Source organism: Mauremys mutica, chromosome 21 (genome assembly GCF_020497125.1).
Source record: "Mauremys mutica isolate MM-2020 ecotype Southern chromosome 21, ASM2049712v1, whole genome shotgun sequence".
Taxonomy (NCBI): Eukaryota; Metazoa; Chordata; order Testudines; family Geoemydidae; genus Mauremys; species Mauremys mutica.
Genome location: NC_059092.1, coordinates 6,403,621 through 6,427,373, shown reverse-complemented (window position 1 = coordinate 6,427,373; position 23,753 = coordinate 6,403,621). Strand labels below are relative to the sequence as shown.

General features: G+C 47.7%; 2 protein-coding genes across 11 annotated transcripts in view; one reads left to right on the top strand and one right to left on the bottom strand.

The window, feature by feature from the left end:
- Positions 1 to 1,129, bottom strand: part of LOC123354194 (solute carrier family 35 member E2A-like) — a 34,446-nt gene extending 33,317 nt beyond the window's left edge. The window contains exon 1 of one of the 3 annotated variants that reach the window (XM_044995955.1): positions 872 to 1,129. The gene's annotated coding sequence lies outside the window, so the exon portion shown is untranslated. Of the gene's footprint in view, positions 1 to 604; positions 747 to 871 lie in introns of those variants that run through there. The other 2 variants (XM_044995953.1, XM_044995951.1) reach the window with 2 other exon arrangements.
- On the top strand, positions 285 to 23,313 carry LOC123354195. Of its 8 annotated transcripts, none has more exons than XR_006574659.1 (10): positions 285 to 429; positions 1,494 to 1,590; positions 3,762 to 3,915; positions 10,821 to 10,966; positions 12,686 to 12,862; positions 13,758 to 13,818; positions 15,764 to 15,867; positions 17,895 to 17,981; positions 18,383 to 19,162; positions 21,843 to 21,974. XR_006574659.1 is itself a non-coding variant. In XM_044995959.1 (10 exons), the coding sequence occupies exons 1-10, from the start codon at positions 410 to 412 to the stop codon at positions 22,614 to 22,616; spliced, it is 1,026 nt and encodes a 341-aa protein (XP_044851894.1). In that variant the 5' UTR covers positions 286 to 409; the 3' UTR covers positions 22,617 to 23,313. The 8 variants fall into 8 exon arrangements, 5 of the variants coding, with proteins under 5 accessions (XP_044851894.1, XP_044851895.1, XP_044851897.1 ...); XM_044995959.1 differs by lacking the exon at positions 18,383 to 19,162 and adding an exon at positions 22,585 to 23,313 and having other exon boundaries at positions 286 to 429; positions 21,843 to 21,990; XR_006574661.1 differs by lacking the exon at positions 15,764 to 15,867 and having other exon boundaries at positions 13,702 to 13,818.
- The last annotated feature ends 440 nt before the right edge of the window (positions 23,314 to 23,753 follow it).

Genomic DNA, 23,753 nt, shown 5'->3' with positions numbered 1-23,753 from the left:
GGGGGTTCAGCCTCCAGGGCACCCTCCCCAGCTGTTGGGGGGGTCAGCCTCCAGGGGACCCTCCCCAGCTGTGGGGAGGGGGGTCAGCCTCCAGGGCACCCTCCCCAGCTGTGGGGAGGGGGGTCAGCCTCCAGGGCACCCTCCCCAGCTGTGGGAGGGTCAGGTTCATGGGGCCCCTTTCCCGCTGCGGGGGGGGGGATTCAGCTTCCAGGCGCCCCTCTCCAGATGTATGTAGGAGGGAGGAAAATTCAGAACCAGCCCAGCTACGGGGCGCGGGCGGGGGAAGTGACGTACGCCCGGTTGCCCGGCCCCTCCCGGAAGTGCGCGACGGACCCGCAGGCCCAGCCCAGCAGCTCCAGCCATGTAGCCACCGTTCGCGGCGCGAGGGGGGCGGTGCGTCGGCGCTGCCATGGAGCCGCTAGACAACAGGTAGGAGAGGGGCGGGGCCTGGTCCTAGCGGGGACCCGTGAGGAGGGGAGTCGGGGACACCCCCCCTCCCTCCCGTTGTTGCCTTGGGGGCAGGATGAGATCCGCCTCCCCCTCTGCCTGTCGCTGCTTGGTAGAGTCCAGCCCGGAGTGCGGGAAGGGCTCGCTGCGCCCTCACCTTAAGTCCTCACTTCGGTCCGCCTGTGAACAGCTGGGGAGAGGGGGGAGATGGAACAGGCTGTTACTGCCCCACGCGGGGGAGGGGGATGACATCATTGTGTCACTGTGCAGCGCCCCCTCCCGCCCCATCATCGACTCACTGCACTGTCCTGTGAGCTCATTCCACATCATTTGCTTCCCCACACGGGCCAGTGACGTCATGCAGCCTTGCACGGCAACGTCACAGACGCACTGTCCTGTGACATCACTGGAGGACTGCACTTACCAGTGACATCATTGCATCATCACACTTCCCATGACATCGCAGAGGCAACGCAGACGATGACGCACATTGTCGATGGCTGCTTGCTGACTAGGTTCTGCAGTGGCCTAGAAGAACTGCATCACACCACTGAAGATGCCATCGCTTGGCTAGACGACTATGCACACGCTAAATAAATAACAGAAGCATTGTGTCACTACACTGCTCTGTCACGTCAGCACACTATCCAGCATCACATCCAGCCTTTCCCGTAACACATTGCTACTGCCCCAACCTCAGGCCAAGCCAGAATGTGCCAGAGGATGTTGCATCAGGAAGGTGCCACGATGCAGCAGCACAAATGCACCCTGACCTCACGTGTTGCACGAAGATGTCATAGTGTGATGCATATCTCCAATGGCATTCCCCTGCTAAAACTGGGCCATCCTGGAAAAATTGGGAGATGGCGGCAACTGAACATCTGCAGCTACATCTCTTAAATACGTACAGCATGGCAACCTCATGAGGAGGTTGTAAGCCCATGTTTACTAAATGCTTTGAGATGGTTGTACTCCTATCTTTCCATCCTGCAGAATGTTATTAACAAAACATATCTTAGTTCCACTCTTTTTTATTATTATTTAAGGGATCCTCTTTTTCCTCCACCTAATGAGACTGCAGACCTTCCACTGCCAAATTTAACACCAAGGCATCAAGAACTTATTCCTACGCCCTGTGGCCCTGTAAGTACTTGAACTATGTATTTAAAATACAAGTTATTTTAATAATTTTACAGCAGAAAAGGGTCTATAACCCCTCAAGGAAGATCTCTTCCAAACCATCTATAAGATGTAATACTTTGGCTCTCCAAGATGTCAAATGGGCTAGACATGTTAGCAGCATGTTTAGCTCTTTAAAGATTGACATGCAGATATAAATCATTGTTAGAAGGGTGGGCAGCGTGAAAATGCAGTTCTAAAATGCACAGAATAGTATAATCTTTAGTACCCCACTATCAGGTTAAAATCACATTTAAAAAAACCCACACATTGCCTTTCATATATTACAAAAACATCTTAGATTACTAAAAAGGAAGGAATTTTTAACGCTCTGTAATAAAAACAACTAGTCACTTCCTCTTTAATTTCTAGTTAGTTTCAGAGTTGTGTACTTGTACAACATTGGGTTGCAAGCACAGCAAGAGAATGTGTGTTTAAGACTTCTTCCTACTGGAATTTTAAAAGCAGCAAATCGGAAAAAAATTAGAAAATGAACCAGATTTGATCTGGAATTGCTCCCTTAAAAAAAGAAAAAACAAAACAGTAAATGGTAGGGAGTGTTGAAAATAATGTCCATGTTATCAGTCCAAAGCCCAAAAGCAAAGTACCAGAAATGCCACAGTCCAATAGTTTGAACAGCTTGAACTGTATTAAGTATGCCTGCATAGCTTTTGTTATAAAAATCCAGAAGACAATAGACACAAATGGTTACTTTATATGTGGTCTCATGGGAAATTTTTAACTAATTATTTGTGTTTATAACTGGCAGAGTATGTATGCTGTGAGTTTTTTGCATTTGTTGTTGCTGTGATCTGTAAAGTGAAATCCATTATTATCTATAAACCCACTGTAAAGCAAATTCCATTATTTAATGCCAATGAGTATGTCTAGATGGAGATAAAAGCCCCACAGCATGGCCGCAGCTGGCCCAGGTCACCGGACTCAGGCCCTGGGGCTAAAAATTGCTATGTAGACATTTTGGGACCCTGCACCTTTGCAGGGTCCCAGATCCTGATCCCAAACATCTATACGAGAATTTTTCAGCTCCGGAATCCAAACCCTGCAAACCCAAATTAGCTGACCCAAGTCAGCTGCAGGTTTTTTATCCCCGTATAGACATACCCACTGTGGCCAGTGTATTGCCAAAGTACTTAGGTATGTGCTTAATTTTAAGTATGTGCTGAAGTCTCATTGATGTCAGAGAGACTTACACATGCTTACGTGCTTTCCTGAATAGTGTGATTTTTAAGCGTGTGCTTATGTGCTTTCCTGCATTGCGGGGGTCTGTGTGAATAAATCCTAATATTTTAATGGAGAAATGTTACTGATCTATACAATAGATATTGTACACAGGGAAGATAGGGTTGTATTTATTCTATCATATGCAATCAACTAATATGTAATAATCTTTTACTGTAATCAGTAGGGGGAAGTTACAAAATGAAGCTGTGTGGCAACAATCATGTTCTGCTAAACCCTGCCTTCAGCTGACTCATCTGCTCTATGTGCCTGATAATAAAGTATTTTTCCTGTTGCCAATGGCACTGAAAAATGAAGAGCATTGTATCAACATGGCATAGTTTCTCAGTAACTCAGCTGGGTCTGAGGTTTTGGCTGCCCTGGGAAAAAAGGGAAAATATGGCTCATTTACATTCTCTGGACACTGCTGAGGAATCTGAAGGATTCAGTTAATTTTCTAACAAAAGTTCTATAGCTAAAAACGTGTGTGTGTGTGTGTGTGTGTGTGTGTGTGTTGATGGGGAGAATCACTCAGCATGTTTTAGTAAGTGTATTTGTATGGGTCAGAACCCTTAATTTCAGAGGATGGAGGATTACAGCATTCTGGCCTTCTATTCAGGGCTACTAAGAGCAGAATTTGGCCCCTCTGGATAAACTTGAAAATTAATGATCAGGTCTAGGGATAGGAACTACTATACAACAAACTGCCCATCTCGGGTCCTCCATAGTTTTGGAGTAATTTCTTCCATTCTATAGAGTTTCCCTTCACCTTTGTAAGTAATGCCCTGTATTTAGAAAAGTATCATTTAAGTAATTTAGTGTAATGCATTTTTTAGGAGTGTTAATGTTCTGATTTTAAAGAGACCTGTCTGAGTTTAAATATTTTCTCATTTCAGATAAAACCTTGGTCAGAATTATCCTCCCCTGTCAAGATCTACTTCTGTGTAACTATCCTCTCTCTACTGAGTGTAATAGGAATAACCACAGAGACCCTCTTTCAACAGACTCATGAAGATTTCACCATTTCTCTTATACAGTTAATTGGAGTTGGTAAGAAATGAGAAATGACCAGTTTCTGCACTTTAAAAAGAGATGCACTGATTCATATTTACTAATTTGGTAAAGGACACTCAGATTTCGGATATTGTTTTAGTTGATATAATATATACATTGAACCTCAATACCTGCAGAAGCAACATTACACTAGTTGAGGAGTGCACATGCTAGATCGGGGTGGGCAAACTTTTTGGCCTGAGGGCTGCATCACGACTCGGAAATTGTATGGAGGGCCGGTTAAGAGAGGGGGTCATGGCCTGGCCCCCACCCCCTATTTATACCCCCGAGACTCCTGTCCCATCCAACCTCCTGTTCCCTGATGGCCCCCCCAGAACCCCTGCCCCATCCACCCGCCGCTCCCTGTCCCCTGACTGCGCCCCACCCCATCCAACCCACCCCCCCTTCCTGACTGCCCCCATTCAACCCCCGTTCCCCACCCTCTGGCCGCCCTGACCCCATCCACACCCCCACCCCCTGACCACCACCCCGAACTCCCCTGCCGTCTATCCAACCCCCTCGCTCACTGCCCCGTTACCGTGCTGCCTGAAGCACTGGTGGCTGGCAGTGCTACAGCCATGCTGCCTGGCTGGAGCCAGCCACATCATCGCCACCACGCAGCACAGAGCACCAGGTCAGGCTGGGCTCTGCAGCTGCGCTGCCCCAGAAGCTCACAGCCCTGCTGCCCAGAGGCTGCGAGGGAGGGGGAACAACAGGGGAGGGGCTGGGGAAAGCCTCCCAGGCCAGGGACTTTGGGACCAGGCAGGAGAGTCCTGTGGGCCGGATGTGGCCCATGGGCCGTAGTTTTCCCACCTCTGTGATAGATACTTCTGTGGCAGTTGTTTTGTAGAAGGAAGATTGACAATAGATTGAGTGTCATGTAGAAAGCAGTTCTCTGAATAGCATAAAATAAAAACTCTGGTTTTAGGATGTTTTGTCTTAGAACTGTTTTGCTGCTTCTGTTATTATTTGGTTTTAGTATAGTAGTTTCCCATTGGGCAACCGTACCAATGATTTTGGGTTTGGACAACTATCATTTTACTAGACCAAGTCCTCATCTGTGCCACAGTGCACCTGGCAGCTCCGGTTTAAATTTCTTGTGCTCTAACCCATCACAGAATTTGGGCAGGTCAACGTGCACAGTACCTCCAGTCATCCCGGCTCTCCTTTGAGTGATATCTGGTTCCAAAAGTGCCTTCTTTCACTGCAGGAAAACAAGCAGAGGCAGTTTGGTTCTTAAACATCAGAAAGTACAGAGCATCTCTCTGTGCCAACTCTTGAAAAGTTCTTGCTTCAGCAAATGTATTTTAATGAAGTGAAATGACCACCTCATTCTTCAGGCCCTTTTTAGTTTAAATCGCTGCTCTTTAGGAAGCATAAAATCCATAGAGCCTCATAGATAAAATATTTCCAATTATCATAACTTTAAAAGAAACCATACCTCACCTTTTGGGATCCTCCCTAATTAAACCAAACAAAGCTTCATTTGAAAATAAATAAAACAAAGATGTGTGAGGAGGCCCTGGAATGTGGTACTAGCAGGTTTTGGCTGCTAGCTGGCCAACATAAGCCTAGGAAGAACTGCTCGTTTGTGTGAGAATCATGCCTGGAGACTGAGAAGGGCAGCTGGCCTTCACACTGGGTGTAAGCAATTTCTGCCAGCCGGCTTTGGTGTTGTCACCAAAACACAACAAAAGGCTGTTGATGATGTTGCATATTCTCTCACACAAACACATTAATTCATTATAGAAAACTCTGCTCTGATTAACAGCTTTTCACCCAGGAATCATCAGTACCAGACAGAATTTGGGACACTCGTCCAGCCAAACCAGCATCCTGCCTCTGTTAGTGATAGAGTCTGAGTCTTCAGAAAAAGATGAAGAGTTGAGTTTAAGTTTTCTACTCTGCAGCCAGTAGGTGGAGACAGGAAATCTATCTATGCATCTCTACCACCATGTTTACAACAGGAAAAAGAGGTCTGTGTTAACATAGGTGACCTAATAGGACTTTAACACATTACTTAAGACTCAACGTAGATAAGCCAAATTGCAGTTTTAACACATTAGCTGGTTGAGATAATAGGAGACTGGGACTGGGACCAGGAACCAAAAGGTGGGGAAGAGACAGGTCTGGAACAGGGACAGGTTGGAGGGGAATGGACAGAAGAGTCTATCCCCACTAGAGCACACTACCTTTCAGAGGCTGGAAGGTAACCCAGGATTCCTCGAGTCTCACCAGCTCTCAGCAAATATCTGTAAATCCACTGGCTAGATTTTTTTTCTTCTTCCAAAAACAGTCTCCTGCCCCATTTTTTTTTTAAATTAAGATCAGAAACATCATATTTGTTCTTCCTGGTTTTGCTGGATGACCTCTTGGAGGGCTCAGACATGTGAACAGCGAGCTCTCACATTTCACCTTAATTGAAGGGCCAGATGTCTTGAATCTCTACCAAAGATGTCCTTTCTCTCAGTTGTGCATGAATCATTGGAATTTAACCTGTGTTAACAAGAAATAAGTTTTTAAAAGAGTCTGATTAAAATCCCTTTCCCTCTTAATTGGCTAGCTTTCATCTTTCACGATAGCGTAGTTTCATTAGTTCTACTGTCACTATACAGTCTTCCACGGTGGACAAGAACTGAATTTCTAATATATATATAAAAAAATCAAGCAGAAACCACTTTTCTTTTTGATAAAAACATTTCACATAAAGAAACACACAAACAAAAAATTTAGAAGGCCAGTTTTTCAGTTTTGCCACTTACTGTTAGTGGCCTCGTTTACCATCAGCAAGAGTGAAAGAGGAAGAGTCCATTGTTCATTTCCTGGGGTGGTTTGTCTAGGGAAGAATAAGTGTCTATAAAATTATGGTTACATTAGCTGGGAAACTTTGATGATGCTCCATCCACATGTCCCAAAGAATCAGACCCACTCACATGCCAGTAGTATTTGCTCACTCGATGTAGAGGGAAGGAGAGTTGGGCAGTCAGATGAGTGAAATAGAGTGGGATCAGAGGAGCAAGGTGAACAGAGAACTGATTGCCATTCTTCCAAGGGGAAGGTTTGTTCCCTTGTTCCAGTCTGGGCAGAAGGCAATGCAGAGATGAACAATGGCTGTTGACTAAAAATCTTGGTGTTCTTTGGGGTGCCTCACCACAATTCCACCCTCAAGTATCTGTCCTATGGTGGTTCTTATCTGTTTTAGGGATTATGATAACATCGGTTTTCAAACTGGGGTGAGGTGCAATGAAGTTATCATGGGGGCACCAGGACCCAATGTGAAGTAGAACATCCCTGCATCCTTGCTACTTTCCGAGGAGCAGGAACCAGCAACTCTCTGCTGGCAAGTGCGGCAGGAGCAGCCAGCACACTAGGAGAGGCCTGGAGGGAAGAGTTAGAGAGCGAACCCACCCTCACAGTGCTTATTACTGCTTCCCCCCCACCCCACCCCACTCGGCACATGCCTCACATGCTAGGTCAGTGGCAGCAGGCAGTGGCGTGAGGAGCGGGGATTCAGGCACTAGGATCCTCAGGAGATCAGGATTAATTCCCCAGAAACAATATTGTTTTGTATGGTATGTCTGGGCCAACTGTTATTTTGGGGGACTCTGCATACCCACTCCTACTGTGGTTTATGAAACCGTTCCCCAACATTACTGACTCTGGAAAAAGGGAATTCAGTTACAAGCCCAGCAGCTGCAGAATGGTGATGGAGTGCATAGTTGGTAGACTGAAATCTCGGCTGGCACTGCCTGTACATCCTTCTGGATGCCAATGTGGCAAACATCATACAGTAGAATCTTGGAGTTATGAACACCTCAGGCATGGAGGTTGCTTGTAACTCTGAAATGTTGGTAACAGTAAAACATTATGGTTCTTTCAAAAGTTTACAACTGAACATTGACTTAAGACAGCTTTCAAACTTTACTATGTAGAAGAAAAATGCTGCTTTTAACCATCTTAATTTAAATGACATGCACAGAACCAGTTTCCTTATCTTGCCAAACCTTTCTGTTTAAACTTTCCCTTTATTTTTTTCAGTAGTTTACATTTAACACAGTACACTATTTGCTTTTTTTTGTTTGTTTTCTGCTACTGCCTGATTGCATGCTTCCAGTTCCAAATGAGGTGTGTGGTTGACTGGCCAGCTCGTAACTCTGGTGTTGGTAACACTGAGGTTCTGTGGGGAGAGGAGTGATTCCATCCCAAGAGGGCTCAGAACAGGTCTGGCTTACAAATTCTTCACAGGAAGCCAGATCCCAGCTACGTGCACACCGGTCCTGGTTCCCAGCGGACAAGGGAAATCAGGAATGTCACTTGTTCCCACCTCTTCACACAGCATGGAAGCAGAAGATGACATCTGCCCGTGCCCGTGCCTGTGTGAAGGGACACCTTTGCACCAAGGACCTTATTAACATTTGCTTGGCGGGTGGGGGATGAAGCTATTCTTTTTTTAACTGTTCATTGTCAGCAGTGCTAACTGCATTTAGCAGCTGTAACAGAGCATGAAGCCCTACTACAGTTGAAACTGGGCAAGGTTTGGGAGTGTGGACGGCAGGTGCCTGCATTGTGTGAACTAAACCATAAAGACATATCTACCCATTTTCTGCATGGTTGAATTCTGCTGCATTGAAAACTATAGTGCTTTGTGTCAGCACATATCACTAACTGCATTTTCCCCACCCCTCCCCTGTGTCCTTGGGACTGGGGATATTTCTGAATGTGGGGGATGGGGGTGGGAGTGAGACAGAAAAATGTGTGCTGTATAACAGCACCAGACAGTCTCCTTGTTCCATTTCATGGGCTGTGAATCATGGGTATGGGTCAGGACGAAAAGGGTTCAGTGCATTTTGGGAATGGGGGTAGAGGACTATTGAAACTTGGGACCTGATACATTCCTTACCCCAGCCACACTACAGACTGGCACGGGTACAAGGCCATACCACAGCTTGAGGCATGTATTACCCACCCCCTCAGCTATAAGTAGGATTGCCAATTTGGTTGGATGTATTCCTGGAGGTTTCATCACATGACATAATCTTTCACTAAAGATTAATCTTTAATTCCTAGAGACTCCAGGACAATCCTGAAGGGTTGGCAACCCTAGGTATAGACTATCTTATTTGTCCTCTGTTACTTCACACACTTGTTTCTGTGAACAATAGGGGATTATTTATGACACAATCATGCACATAGACATGTCTACAGTTGTTAGTGTAGATCAGGGGTCTCAAACTCAAATGACCCCGAGGGCCGCATGAGGACGAGTGCATTGGCCCGAGGGCCGCATCACTGACACGCCCCCTTGCTGCCCCTGGCCCCACCCCCAATCCACCCCTTCCATGAGGCTCCGCCCCTGCCCTGTCTCTTCTCCACCTCCTCCCCTAAGTGCGCGGCTCCCCGCTCCTCCCCCCTCCCTCCTGGAAAGTGCTAAGCACCACCAACAGCTGTTTGGCGGCTTGGCGGGAAGCGCCAGGAGCCCTCTGATTCCCAGCCGCTGCGGGCAGCTCGGAGCCTTCTGATTCCCAGCCGCGGCTGGGAGTTAAAGGGCTCTGGGCTCCCCGCCGCGGGGGGCAGCTCGGAGCCTTCTGATTCCCAGCCGCGGCTGGGAGTTAAAAGGCTCTGGGCTCCCCGCCACCGCGGGCAGCTCGGAGCCTGCCGCGGCTGGGAGTTAAAAGGCTCTGGGCTCCCCGCCGCCGGCAGCTCGGAGCCTTCTGATTCCCAGCCGCGGCTGGGAGTTAAAAGGCTCTGGGCTCCCCGCCGCGGCGGGCAGCTCGGAGCCTGCCGGGGCTGGGAGTTAAAGGGCTCTGGGCTCCCCGCCGCCGCGGGCAGCTCGGAGCCTTCTGATTCCCAGCCGCGGCTGGGAGTTAAAAGGCTCTGGGCTCCCCGCCGCCGCGGGCAGCTCGGAGCCTTCTGATTCCCAGCCGCGGCTGGGAGTTAAAAGGCTCTGGGCTCCCCGCCGCCGCGGGCAGCTCGGAGCCTTCTGATTCCCAGCCGCGGCTGGGAGTTAAACGGCTCTGGGCTCCCCGCCGCCGCGGGCAGCTCGGAGCCTTCCGAGTCCCAGCCGCGGCTGGGAGTTAAAAGGCTCTGGGCTCCCCGCCGCGGCGGGCAGCTCGGAGCCTTCCGATTCCCAGCCGCGGCTGGGAGTTAAAAGGCTCTGGGCTCCCCGCCGCGGCGGGCAGCTCGGAGCCTTCCGATTCCCAGCCGCGGCTGGGAGTTAAAAGGCTCTGGGCTCCCCGCCGCGGCGGGCAGCTCGGAGCCTTCCGATTCCCAGCCGCGGCTGGGAGTTAAAAGGCTCTGGGCTCCCCACTCTAGAGCCGGCCCTGGTGGGGGAGCTCCGCGGGCCGCAGAGAAGAGCTCCGCGGGCCGCATGCGGCCCGCGGGCCGCGTGTTTGAGACCCCTGGTGTAGATGTACCCTAATGTTTCAACCCAGTGTAGAAGTTGACATCAGACTGTTGTCAAATCTATTTGTCTACCTTTAGCAATAGTCTATCCAGTAAGGCTTCAGAGCTATTCCATAATGCACTTAGCCAGTTGAGCAGTGCTGTAGACGTGTGTGTGTGTGTGTGTGTGTGTGTATGAGCGTGTGTGGTTAATTCCTTACCAGCCATAGAATTATTGCTCTCTCATTAATTACTTCCACTAGGAAGGTTAAATGATTTCCCTTGCTTTTCTTTAACACACACACAAAAATACTAATCAAATATTATTTCATAGAAGCTGCTAATTGGTTGAGGGAGTTGATAGGGTAATATTTTCCAGGTGGAGTATGAAAGGCAAGCCAAAAAATGGCTCTCATATGTTGTGTGTTAAACACATTGAGTCATCTGCATCAGGTGTCAAGAACATATGCCCCTTGTGTGTTCTCCGTCTTAGGTTACTGACCTGTCTTTCTCCTTCTCAGTGTTCTGCGTGTACTATGTAACCAGAGGGATCCTGCAGGAGAATCGCCAAGAGCTCATTGTCTTCGTTCTCTCCATCTTGCTGGTGATGTTTCGATCCATTGTCAACTTCACAGTTGTCTCTGCTCAACAAAAGCCAAACGTCCTGGTCAGCATCTCAGTTTCATTCTCTTTGCTTTTCTCTAAATACTGACTTTGAAGATCTTAGGGAAGTAAAGCATCCTGCAAATGTGGTAAGACAGCTGACATGGGGAAAGTCAGGCATCTTATTCCATAGAGATTACAATGGTCTTATAGAAGGTGTGGAAGTTTGATTATCTGAGATGGCAAATTTCTCTCTCTCTGTTCAAGTACTTCTGTGGTTTTCATCATGGGAGTATCTGAGTGCAGCACAAACCTCAATGGATTTTACCTCACCGCACTCCCTCTGAAGTAGGGAACTACTGTCTTCATGTTACAGATGGGTACTGGCACAGAGTTGGTGAAGTGAGTTGTCTAACACAGAAAGTCTGAGCTAGGAATTGAACCCAGGCCTCCTGAGCCCCTAGCCACCAGCCCAGATGTTCCTACCATTATGTTCAGTGGGAAAAGCAATAATCTTGCTAAGATGGAAAGTTGCAGTGTCTATCGGAAAACAAATGGTTGGTGGGGATTGTAGTTTTGTTCTAATGGCTTATTTACACAGCAAGTTACTGCACTGCAAGCCAGGGTATGAATTTACAGCAAATCCACCCTCACTGCACTGTAGCAGTGTCCACACAGGATGTTACTGTGCGGCAAACTAGTGCGCTGTAGATTCACACCCTGGCTTGCAGCGCAGTACCTTGACATGTAGACAAAGCCCTATGTATGTGTTTATTATAAGCAAATAGGGGTGCAGGATTTGGAGTTAAGCTGCGTCCTTCACATACCTGTCACACCCGGACTGTCCTTCTAGGTAGTCCTTCCCCCTTATTTGCATGCTATCCTCCAGGATGAGAAAGAGGTTCCTACTCCAGAGTGACACTGAAATATGAACTCTATCAGGGAGGAACCCTGCAGAAAATAAGCTAACAAGATGAAAGCAGCTAGGATTGGCCTGCTCAGTTTACATAGCAATGGCTCATTCAATTACTGTTACTTATTGGCAGTGAGCAGAATCTTGGGGCTCACCAAGGGAAAGGCATCAAGGAAATGCTGATTAATTTACGTACAAGCCTCAGCTATCTGCCCATACGGTAAACAAGAACCAGGAAGGAGATGAAAACAAAGCTACGTCTATTGATCCCAGACTCAGCGTGAAACAACCATAGTATTAAAATTAAACTGCTTTTCCCATAGAAACCAATGGGAAAGATTCTCAGCCAATCAGATATCTTATCGGGTAACTTCCATGAAGTAAACTCAAAGCCAGCCACGGCCAAATAAATGTTGGCCCTCCACAGCTATTTTTTTGATATGTAAAATGAAAATCAAGCATAACATTGCAATGACATTATGTTTGAATATCCAAGTTAGGGAATGCAAAGGTTAAGGTATAAATCTCCCACACTGAAGGTAGTGATTTGCTAAGTTGCACCTTAAACATCATAATTAGTAATCCATTACATCAAATGGCCAGAATTATAGCTTTATGAGGGCATAAGCAATGCCAGCTTCTATTCTAGCAGTACATCCTATGTGATGTTAACTGCTATGTTAGAACCTCTGCATTTGCATGCAACCTAATTTCCTTGTTCCTGGTCCCCGTGATTTTCGGCAATAACAAATGAATATTGAATGTTGTTCCCATTTTTTCCCTTTTGTTGAAGATTAACCTGACTGTAGTGTGTACCTGACTGTAGTCCAGGTGTGCCATTGTAACTCTCTTGCTTTCCTTTCCCATCAGGCCCGCTTCATTCTGATCCTCTTAGTTGGATCCTTTGACGTGATCTGCGCCATCATCCTCATTCAGAGTCAAAGCATGATGGCCTTCCGAGTGGGCGGGGCTCTAGAAAGCCTCCAGTCACAGTATTTTATGCTGAACCTCTGTTTTTCCATGTTGACCTTTGATCTTCAGGCACAGGTATTAATACATTCTCCATTGCTTCCCTCTCCCACTAATATTGACCATAATTTGGAATTGGACTAGTGTATATAAGAGACAACTGCAAGCCAGGTCTCCCAGGGTCTCACCAATTGACTTACTGTGCGATCATCTCTAAAATTTTCCTAATAATGCTTACCTCCCTAAGTACCCTTCATAGGGAAAAATGGCTAAAACCCATAAAAGTAGACCTAGAAAATATTTTCTCATTGTCCTGCCAGACAAAACAGAAGCAGAATCTCATTAGGAAGTCAGTTTTCCCAGAAAGCCAGTGATTTCCTGAAGTATTGAAACTCGACTGTTTCAATTTTCTAACATAGGAAAGGGGTTATAGCAGAATAACTTTACAGAGTCAAGCTTTCTGCTTCTGTAGCGTCCTATCTGCTACCTACGCTTGGGAACAGGACACTGAGGTACAAGTGTATCACATTCGGATAAAGAACAACTTGACCTAGCAGAGCAATCAGGTCAAGATACCAGCGTGAAACTATAGATATGTAAAGTGAACCACAGAGGCCTGTTTGGAGAGAGATTGTACTTCAATACCTGAGCTACTTTGTTACCTATACTTTCACCTGGGAACACATATATCTGCCCTCCCTGTTCTTTTGCTGAGCTGATACAGTGGTAGGGTATAGTATATGCCTATGTCTCCTCTGTTTGGTGCTGGCTATGTTTTCCTGAGAGAGAAATCTTGCCTTTTAAACTCTGCCCATCCATCGTTACTGAGAGTTTGTGCCATTTCTTTGGACACTGTTTGTGGACGTACACACTTTAAAAACTGTAATTTCACTCAACTTCTGCCTCTCACTTTTCAGCTCTGCCTTTGTGCTCTGCTGCTAACGAATCCGGATAAAATCCCCCTCTTGCATAGCATCATCCTAGCAGTTGGCATCTTCTGGGCTTGCCTAAAAGTGACCGTGGGCATCATCGCAGTGAGTGTGAACCTCAGAGTGACTCCATGAACTTTGTAATGGGATGTGAACTCCTTGGAGGATGGGTTCTCAATCTGGGTTGCAAACACATACGATTAGGTCACTACCACTCTGCCCTTCAGAATCAGAGGTGGGGTCCTGGCTGGACAGGAGGGAGACACGGGGGAGGGGGCTTGGGGCAGATCCCAGTATGGAGACAGAAAAGAAGCATTAGAGGGCCCTGTTTAAACATAAATGACTATATTAAGATTGAAAATAAGGGCTTGTGAATTTAAAATTTTGGATTTGATCTTACTCAGGCAAAACTTCCATTGAAATCTTTGGGTGCTCAAGTAAGGAGTGCAGGATTAGAAGCAAAGTAGGTTAACCTCCTTTTGTCTGATACCACAGGGAAGGATTAAGTGTGATTCAGATGCATTGAGTGTTTTCAGTTTGTTTCAACACTCTTGGAAATTCTTAATAGCTGAAAGATAGTTTTATAGTTGATATTAAATATATGCTCCTGGATGCCTGCAGTTGGTTTGTTTGTTTGTCCAGCTACACAGAACTAGCCAGAAACAGGGGACTTTTACAATACTACTTCCTTCTAGGTAATATGTCACATGAACTCAACCCTCACCTGTACCCTAGTTGCAACAGTTGTAGTCACCTCTTCCTCCTATTGCTGGGAAAGAATAGTACAAGCTACCTTTAAGAGTTGAGGCCAGGAAGTCAGGTAGTGAGACTCCTGTCTGCACTCCCACTAGCAGCTCCCCACATACCTTTGTAAAGTGTTAAATCTCTGACCCCCATTAGCTCTCTGTAGACAGACAGCTGGGGAAGTGGGAGAGGTGGCAAGATTGCATCACTTTCTCTCAGTGACTGGAAGTGCACAGCCACCAATTTGTTTTTCCACTACCACCTGTCAGCCAATCCTCAGAAACCACCTGGCCTCAGCAAGTGGCCTGCAGAAATCTCTTGGGCCTCTCTGAGTCACCAGGAGAGTGCGAGCATCAGGGTAGTCACTCCCTTATACATGCATTAGATGGAAAGCTCTGTCCTCACACACACACAATCTCTCACAGGCCCTACATGGAGGCAGTGCAAGGCTGGGTATCTCTACATTAGTAACAGCAAATGCTCTAGTGGACCATCTGTCTTCTTAGCCTGCTTGGAGCCCTGTCTACACTACAACTACCTCTGGTGGCACTGCACTGCAAGGGTAACAGTGCTGAACGCCAGCCCCATTGTCCCCCAGTACAGACACAGCCTTGCACTGCTCAGGAATAAGAGAGCCGGTATTCATGGTGTAATATACACCTGGTATATTTCACGCAATAAAAGGGCAAAATCTCAGTGCTACATCTTGCCAGCCTGTGGCACACTCTGCTGCAGGGGTCACAGACAGGGCAGCTGGATTTCAGAAGTGCTAGAATGTTTCCCAATCAGATCCTTGTAGTTCTGCATTCCAAGGTAGGGGCACAATTCCGTCTCTGGCTTTGGGGCATAGGTTCATTGCGACAGGGTCAGGAAGGAGACCTCCCTCCCCATCCCCACATGGATGAGCTTCACACATCAGCTCACTGCAGAGTATGTAGAGCTCTCTCACCTCCCTTTGTAGCAGTGGGTCTCAGCTCCTTTGCTTGGAGCCCTCAGCCTGCACGATGTCACAGATAAGCACCTGCTCTCAGGTTGTGGTGGAGGCAGAAACATGGAGGCACATGAATCTACGACAGGTGTAAAAGCTTTAACAACAATAACCTGGAAGTGTCCCACACTATGTTCTGGAATAACCTGGAAGGGTCCTCTCTAGAACATGGGGGATCTCAATTCCACTCCAGCCCTTCCAAAACACCCCCCTGCCTCCACTTCTGCACTGACAGTTGCCCCCATCTCACCAGGTTTTGGCCTATATCCTGCTCTTATTTTCTCATCTCATCTCCTGACTTTTGAATCCTTGCTGTAGAGTTTCAGGTACTGACCACTTGCTGGAGGCAAGATCCTGGGCTTGATGGACCTGTGGCTGGTCTGTCCAAACGTAAATCCTGTGGGGACAGTTATTCCAGGCAGGTGCGTGGGTCCTCTCTGACTCAGCACTTTCTCCTCTCCTTGATCAGACCTACTGTTCCGGTTGAGGAGGGCCAGAGGCCAGTCCTGGGTAGAGAGGCTCACTCAGGTGTGATGTGCATTGCACCCTTCCTCTTTCCCTAACCCTGGGCCTGAGCAGAGAGAGAAAACACTTTGTCCAAGTTAGACTTTTTTGCCACTCTCAACTCCCTGAATTTAGTCTTCAGGGACTTGCTTTCCCTCCAGGAAGAAAAAGATTGTCCACACACTGCACTTTTCAGTCTGCAAGCTAGGTAAACATTAATGTTGTTGGAGCAACTCAGGGTGTACCCCTGGGAACCAGCCAGAAAGAGGAGAGAACGATTTTGAGGCATGTTAAGCAAACACCAGCTTCCAGGGAATTGTCCTCTAGTGAAAAGCTGGTGGCATCTCCATTTAAACAAGCTGTCAGCCCCACGGGGAGCTTTACAAGGCTGAATGAATTGAAGTTCAGGGCAGTAGAGGGTGAGTAGACTGGCTCAAACTGGACAGTAGTCAGGTGGGTGTCTACACTTCCCCCATACAGCCAGGCAAACACGCTTCAGTTCTGACCAGGGCCGTAATGATTAACCTTTTGTGGACCTGGCGCCAAACATATTTGTGGGCCCCCATTAAGGCAATGGAGCATGGCGCGGGGAGGTCAGTCCCCAGACTGAGGGACCAGCCAGGGGCATGGCATGGCAGGGGCGGCCCCGCTCCACCCAGCCCAGTGCGAGGGCACTATTTACAAACTGGCAGTTGCCAGATGCATAGTGGCCCTGTGACGGCAGCATGCCCCTTCCCATCAGGGGGTGGGCCCATGCCACGCCACAGAGTCCCCCGCCCAACACCCCTCCGACTCCCTATGCCCAGAGCCCCCCCAGACTCACTATGCCCAGCGCCGCCCCCCAGGCCTTCCCCAGAAATGCACAGCACCCTGCACACCACCACCCCTGCCCAGCACTCCCCTGCCCACAGCCCCACCACAACTGCCCAGCATCCCTCTCAGAACCCCCACTCCCTATTGCCCCAACACACAATCTTCCCTGACCCCTCACAGCCCATCACCCCCACCCCAGACTCCCTAGAGACCCACTCCCCCACACCCTGCCTCCCGGCTGCCCTCACCGGCCCTGCTGGGAGGTGACTGTCTGCTGGGCTGAGCCAGCAGCGTAGCCAGGGCCGGGAATTGCTCTGTCCCTTCAGGAGTGGTGCCATCAGCCAGGCCAAGGCCTGCCCCAGCCAGGCTCTCTCAAGGCACACTTGCCTGGAGGGGCGCAGCCAAGACTCCCACACACTCTCTCCGTCCCCCCAGGCTGAGACTGGCCCAGCATCTGCACCAGTCCCAGGCAGCTCAGCTCTAGGGAGACAGTCGGGGTCCCACAGGCCTGGAGCCAGAGATGCACTGGGGTCCTGCCAGGGTGGAGAAAGGAGCAGGGTCAGAGGCCCTAGAGGAACCCTCTACCAGGTGGCAGACAGGCCAAGAGGAGCAACTGGTGGGTGGGGGGAGCCAGCGGGGTCTCAGGGCGCAGTGCAAGTGGAGTAGGCCAGGGCCCCTTCTGAGCATGGGCCTGGCTCCATGGAGCCACTGGCACAATTGTAAACCTGGCACTGGTTCTGACCTGCACTATCTCCGGTCACATCAGTCCCTGTTCCCTCTCAAACAGAGCCCCCATCAGTGTGGGGTGAGGAAGGTGAGCAGAGACGAGAGGGCAATAACTGAGACTTGCCCCTAGGGGTGCAGCAGTGAAATCTGAGCCCCTCTCACTCTGGGCAAGGGCAGGGGGCTGCTTTTGTGCACAAGTCTTAATTAATCTAGACGGTCTGACGTTGGGTGGAGGTGAGGGGACAATTAAGGCATATGCCCATTCCTGCTAAGGTGCAGCCCTGAATGAGGGGCAGGAGGGGACTCCTAGAGCTGAGTTAAACCACAGATTGGGACCAGCCATATGCCTCTTCAAAGTCTCCAGCATCCAGTTTTAAAGCTGCTTGTATCCAATTTTATGTTACAGATTTTAAAAGAGCTAAAACCTCTGGTCTGGATTTTTCTGAGTCAGAACATACCAGAAGTGGCTAATCTCGTCTACCTGCTCTACATGGTAACTCATCAAGTGTTTGTTGATCTAAAATAAGTCTGGGGACCAATTTTTACATATTGTTGGGTCCTTGTTACTAGGGTGACCAGACAGCAAATGTGAAAAATCGGGACAGGGGATGGGGGTAATAGGAGCCTATATAAGAAAAAGACCCCAAAATCAAGACTGTCCCTATAAAATCGGGACATCTGGTCACCCTACTTGTGACAAAGCTCTACCCCCAGACCTGCACAATCCAACTCCTGTTAGAGGCAACAGGAGTTGTATATGTAGCCACAGCTCCCACTGAAATGATTGAGAGCTGCAGGCATGCCGCACCGTTCAGAATCAGGCCCGTAATGTTTATCGGCTAGCCAGAGAAAACACACCTAGTGTTAAGTTGCTCTTACGTTGATTGCATACAGGGAGCGGCACTGGAAGTCTCTCCCATGGCCACAGCATCAAGAAAGAAGGCAGAAATCCCCTAGCACAAGATATGCAGCTCTTGATAACACCACCCTCCCTCCCCCAAGAGGTGTCTCTGCATACAAACAGCTTCTACACCAGCTGCAGGCCCTCAGGGTCGGAATGTGCTGAAGATTTCCGTAGGCAGCGCAACCGCCACCCTTTCCTCCAGACACAGCTCAGACAGCATAGACACAGCAAACTGCAGTGCCAAGGTGCTTATCACTACGCTGCCCCATCCGCACCATTTGCACGAGGAGAGAGGAGGTAGAGAATGAGCATGGGGAAGTGCAAAGCAGCTTACTGCACGTCGGAACGGCCTGAATACTAAGAGGAGTTCATGTTTTTCACACCGGCCTGAGGGGTCACTGCTGGACAAGCCCCTTCGCTTTGGGTCTGAGCCAGAGAGACAGGGATGTAAGCCAAATCCCCCTTGTGGCAGTTCTGAACACTCCCACCAGACCCCTGAGCTTTCTGGACACATTCCTGTGCTATTACTTCTTGCAGCCACGCCTCAGTGAACCCCAGTATTAATCCCAGGTTTCTGACAGCCACAGGGTCAGCAGAAATAATTCACGCTTCTCCAGGAGTGAAAAGCACCATGCCTGTACTTAAATAACAGCCCGACAAGAACAAAGCCAGCTGGGAGGGAGGTTCCTTTGGTCAAAATAATCCATCCTCCTTGAGGAGGAATTGGCAGCACCTGAGCACCGGGGAGCTCGAACAGAGGCCCTAGCCGTGTATGTAAATTATTTAATTTCTGAATGTATTATTCATTAAACAGAGATAGTTGCTTTAGCAACCCCAGGATCAGATAGTCCCAGGCAAAATTCAGCACACTTCCTGGAAGCTTGGTGCAGGAGACTTCCCAGGAAAGGCAGGTTTGAGATTCTGAATGGAGACTTAATTTCTGTAGCAAAGTCATTTTCAGAGAATCAAAAATGAAGGATTTTATTCCATGTCAGTTCCCGCATCTGGGCAGCTTCACTCCTGATACACGAGTGACACAACAGCTCAGGGAAAGTCAAATCCACTTGCATTTCTGCGTTGCCGTGCTCAAGCTGTAACAATCCTCTCTTAGCAAGAGAGCCCACCGGGGAAGGCATTAAGAAACAAGTCTCCAGCTAGGAAAGTTACCTCAAAATAATTCTGCCCGTCTCTAGCACCTTCCATCTGAAGACCTCAAAGTGCTTTACAAACATCAATGAATTAAGCCTCTCTGACTCTAGGAAATCCCTACTAGCAATCAGTTCACCACTGAAATGCAGCCACCTCAGGGCTGCTATATAGCACCAACATCCCCCCACCCCATAACAGTTTAGGACAGAAAGTGAAGAATGCAGCATAATCAACTGAAATTACCACGCAATTCTTATACACAGAATTGAATCACCTAAGTTGGAATTTGGTCAGAATCTTGCTTGTACATCTCAGCTGGGCAACCCCTAGCACCATGCTGGGGCACTAATTCAGTTCAGACTCAAAGGGAAGAGTGCACCAGCATCTCTAATACCACCTCCTGCATCCCTCAATTTTTGTAGAGGTCTCTCCTGGTATTAACGTGCCCAGTCCTGTGCAGCATGAGAGCTTACAGCCCCCAACTGGGACAGCTACACAATTTGATTTAAAAAAAAAAAGGTCATTTTTAATTGAAAATAACCACTTTGCCCTCACTCTGTGCTCCAGGCCCATTCAAACAAGGCAGTGACGGAATTTCACTCAAAATCATAAATCCTCATGGCAAGCAAAGCTGGGGGGGGGAGGGGGGGAATGAGGAGGAGAGAGAAAGCTTGTTATAACACAAACAAAAATCCAACTACACCCACATGCGGCTTTGTAAGTGCCTAACCTTGGACGCTACAGACAAAGTTTGTCCAAGGAAAGCGTGGCAGAGGGTGCGGGATTGGACTTTGTGATTCTTGCACTATTTAGACTTTTCTGCTAAGTCATTATTGAGTCTGCAACATAAGAGCCAGATTAGCTAATGAGATAAGGAATGTTTCTGCTTGAAAAATTCAGAGCAGGGCCCTGCCCAAGAAAGGCTTTGGGATGATGTGTTGGGATGCTATAGTAAGAACATAAGAACAGCCACACTGGGTCACACCAAAGGTCCATCTAGCCCAGTATCCTGTCTTCCGATAGTGTCCAATGCCAGGTGCCCCAGAAGGAATGAACAGAACAAGTAACCATCAAGTGATCCATCCCCTGTCACTCATTCCCAGCTTCTGGCAAACAAGTAAAGTAAAGGTGAATAAGAAAATGGGTTATGTAGGAGCCAGAGATTTTAGGGTTTTGGGATTCGGTGTGTGACCAAAGCGGTTTCCAGCATTAACCTACTTAGAACTATTAAGAAAGGCAGCAGGGGCTACTGTGCATGGAACCATTTCATAGGCAATGGTTGGAAGACCCCCATTGCCGGTTTAAGTAGAAGCACTGGAGAAACAGAAGCTAGAAATGGAAAGTGATTCCTGAAATAGGCTGTTTATATAGACAGATACTAATAAAAACCTGCAAGGCTAGAGAAAGATCAGTCAGGCTACTAGGAGAGTCATAAAGAGAACGTCCTTACCATTCATGGCAACATCAGTGCAGTGAAAGCCATGTAAAATCAGCTTTGTCCCCAAACCCTCAATGAAGAGAGGTAAGTGGAAGAGAGGGTCCTGGGTGTCTTGTGCCTGATCTGGCTAATTTTTCAGTTTAGGGAGAGTGTTGTTTTCACATAGCTTTAATAACGCTATGAGTACCAGGCATAATGCAGTTTGGTTGCCATTCTGTATCAGATCAGTGCATGGCTGTGTGTGATGGGATCAGGCTGGAACAAGGCAAGAACTAAGAGATAAGTGGAGGAATGTGTTGGCATTAAAGGACACCTCAAGGGGAGGGAACAGAACTCCAAGCTGGAATGTACAGGGGCCTGAATAAGATGGGTGCAGCAGAAATTGAAGAAAGGGAAATGTTTGTTTCTCCTTCATTTTTTAATGTAGTACCAGTGAAAGGTGCAGTAGTGTTAGCCGTGGAGACTGAAGCACTGCCTATTTACAAAACAGGTACAGCACAGGAAGCAACATGATAAATTTCCTACCAACATTCCTCCGCCCTGCTCTACAGGGATCACTGCTGTAGCAAAAAGCAGTCTCCTTAGCCCATTAACTCTAGTCATTCTTCCAAGACTACTAACAAGCTGCTTGTTGGGGTAGTTTTTGTGATCTCGTGGGGTTGGACTAGGAAATCATTGTGTAACCAACACAAAACCAGAAGAAGAAACCCAACCACATGTCATAAATGCAGCTCCCTCCCTGGCATCCACTGCTGCCTCTTCACTTCCCTGTTTTGGCAGATTGATGGCTTATTACATTCAATGGCAGCAGGTTTCTGTCAATGCAAGTGCTGATTGTTTGGTCTCTCTCCTTTTCTCCTCAGGTGATAAGTCACTGGGGCCAGGAACTTTCCTACGCCCTGGAAGCTGCCGTCATCATTGGCTCTTGCATCTCCATCGCAATAAAATCTGTTCTGTTCTGGGCACTGCTCCATGTCTATCGCAGCTTTGGACAGGGGCTGAGAGAGAGAAGTGAGTATTTAGAGTATAAACTGGCCAGTGCAAGAAGACTGCAGTCTGTAGCATTTCAGCCACAATCAAGCAGGGAGTTTGTCAGGCAGGAAAGGAGATTTGGAACAACTGACAGTTTTATGACAATAGACAGACCTTTAACTACAGCAGATATCTTCTGCAAGCTCTAAATTTTCTGACCTGGCCATAGGCTCCTCAGCTCCTGCAGGGCAGTGAGTGAGACATGCTCTCTCCATAAAAGTAACGTCAGTCAAAGTTGTGTCTTAGCCTAGTCTGCAGTGAGCACCTGCCCGGAGAGTAGCTTTATGTAAGATTTTATTCATGCATCTAGACTACAGAAACAGGCACTTTTTATCTTCATAGTGCTTTCCAAACCTGCTGAGCCTCACAGCACCTCAAGAAGGGCAGCTTAACAGCTGGAAAAACAGAGGCACAGATTGAAGGGATTTACCAGAACAATTGGCACTGTTGGGATTTGAACTTGCATATTTCCATGGCCCACTCTTGTGCTTAACCACCCAGCCCCTCTTACATCCTTTCTATGGCAATACTAGAAGGTGGCTCTGACAATGACTTTCCCTTTCTCCTCCACAGTGTTTTCTTCCTATGGAAGGATTGACTCCTGAGGGGCAGCAACCCTGTTCGTTCCCATTTGGTGCTCTTATAGAGTGAAACCACAGCGGGAAGGATCACATCCCTCACCCTGCCTAAAAAGCATGAGACGACGGGGTCCATTTCACTGGGGGTTTATTCGGAACACTCATCCCAACCTGGGGAATTCAAGCGCTTCACTTCTTTGGTCCTCCCATTTCACGGTTTGGTCTCTACACATTCCGTAGTTTGCGTTGTGCTTTCTCAGGTCCATGTGTCCAAGCAGTTGTGGCTGCGCAGCTGATAACTCTTTCCAGAGCCCTCTCTGCTTTCCAGACTAACGCCACCCCTTCCATTCCACCGTTGCTCCTGCTGACAGGATAGCACATCTTGCATTTCATTTCGCACTGCTGCAGCGACCACCACTTTGTGACCAAAGGCCAATAAGACGTGCACGTGAGTGGAGGTTTTATTAATTTACCACCATAGTGGAGATTAATTGCAGAGTTTAAAAGCAGAGCAGCAGACTGCTGTCTTCTGGCTCTCACATACACAACAGAGACGCAGGTTTTCTGACTGAGCAATGAGGCATGAGAGTGGATTGGCCTGCCATGGTTTCCCAGTGTGGTGTACAGCATTGTCCCCAGTATCACTACTGTGCATATCCTCTGTTGCACTACTGCAGATAGTAATTTTTTTTTTTAAAGAAACAAAATGTTTCTATGATTATTACACATCTCCTGGCTTCTGATATGGCTGTGCAATTGCTTGTACAATAACAGCATGGGTAGGCCTCTTGCTCCTCAACTGTCGTCTTCTTAAATTGGAATATTTTTTTTAAATCCAACTAAAAATTAGTTTGCAAAACTAAAACTCTGACTGTGGGAGTGTCTAATGTGCCATTTCATAACTGAGACTGATGGTTACATTAAGCCTTTAATACTATAAAAAAGTTTGATATTTTAGTTATTGGAAGCTTTTGTTACTGGCTTTGTATTTTTCAATAAAGCATAAACACAGTTTGGGGGTGGAAAGTGTGTTTTCTAAGGTTGTCAGCATGGTAATTTGCATGGGAATCCATCATATGGACTATGGATTGGAGCTACAACTGCAGTTTGTGTGTTGTGGGCAGAGATTCAGTTGGGGGGTTGATATTAAATCATGGATTAAGT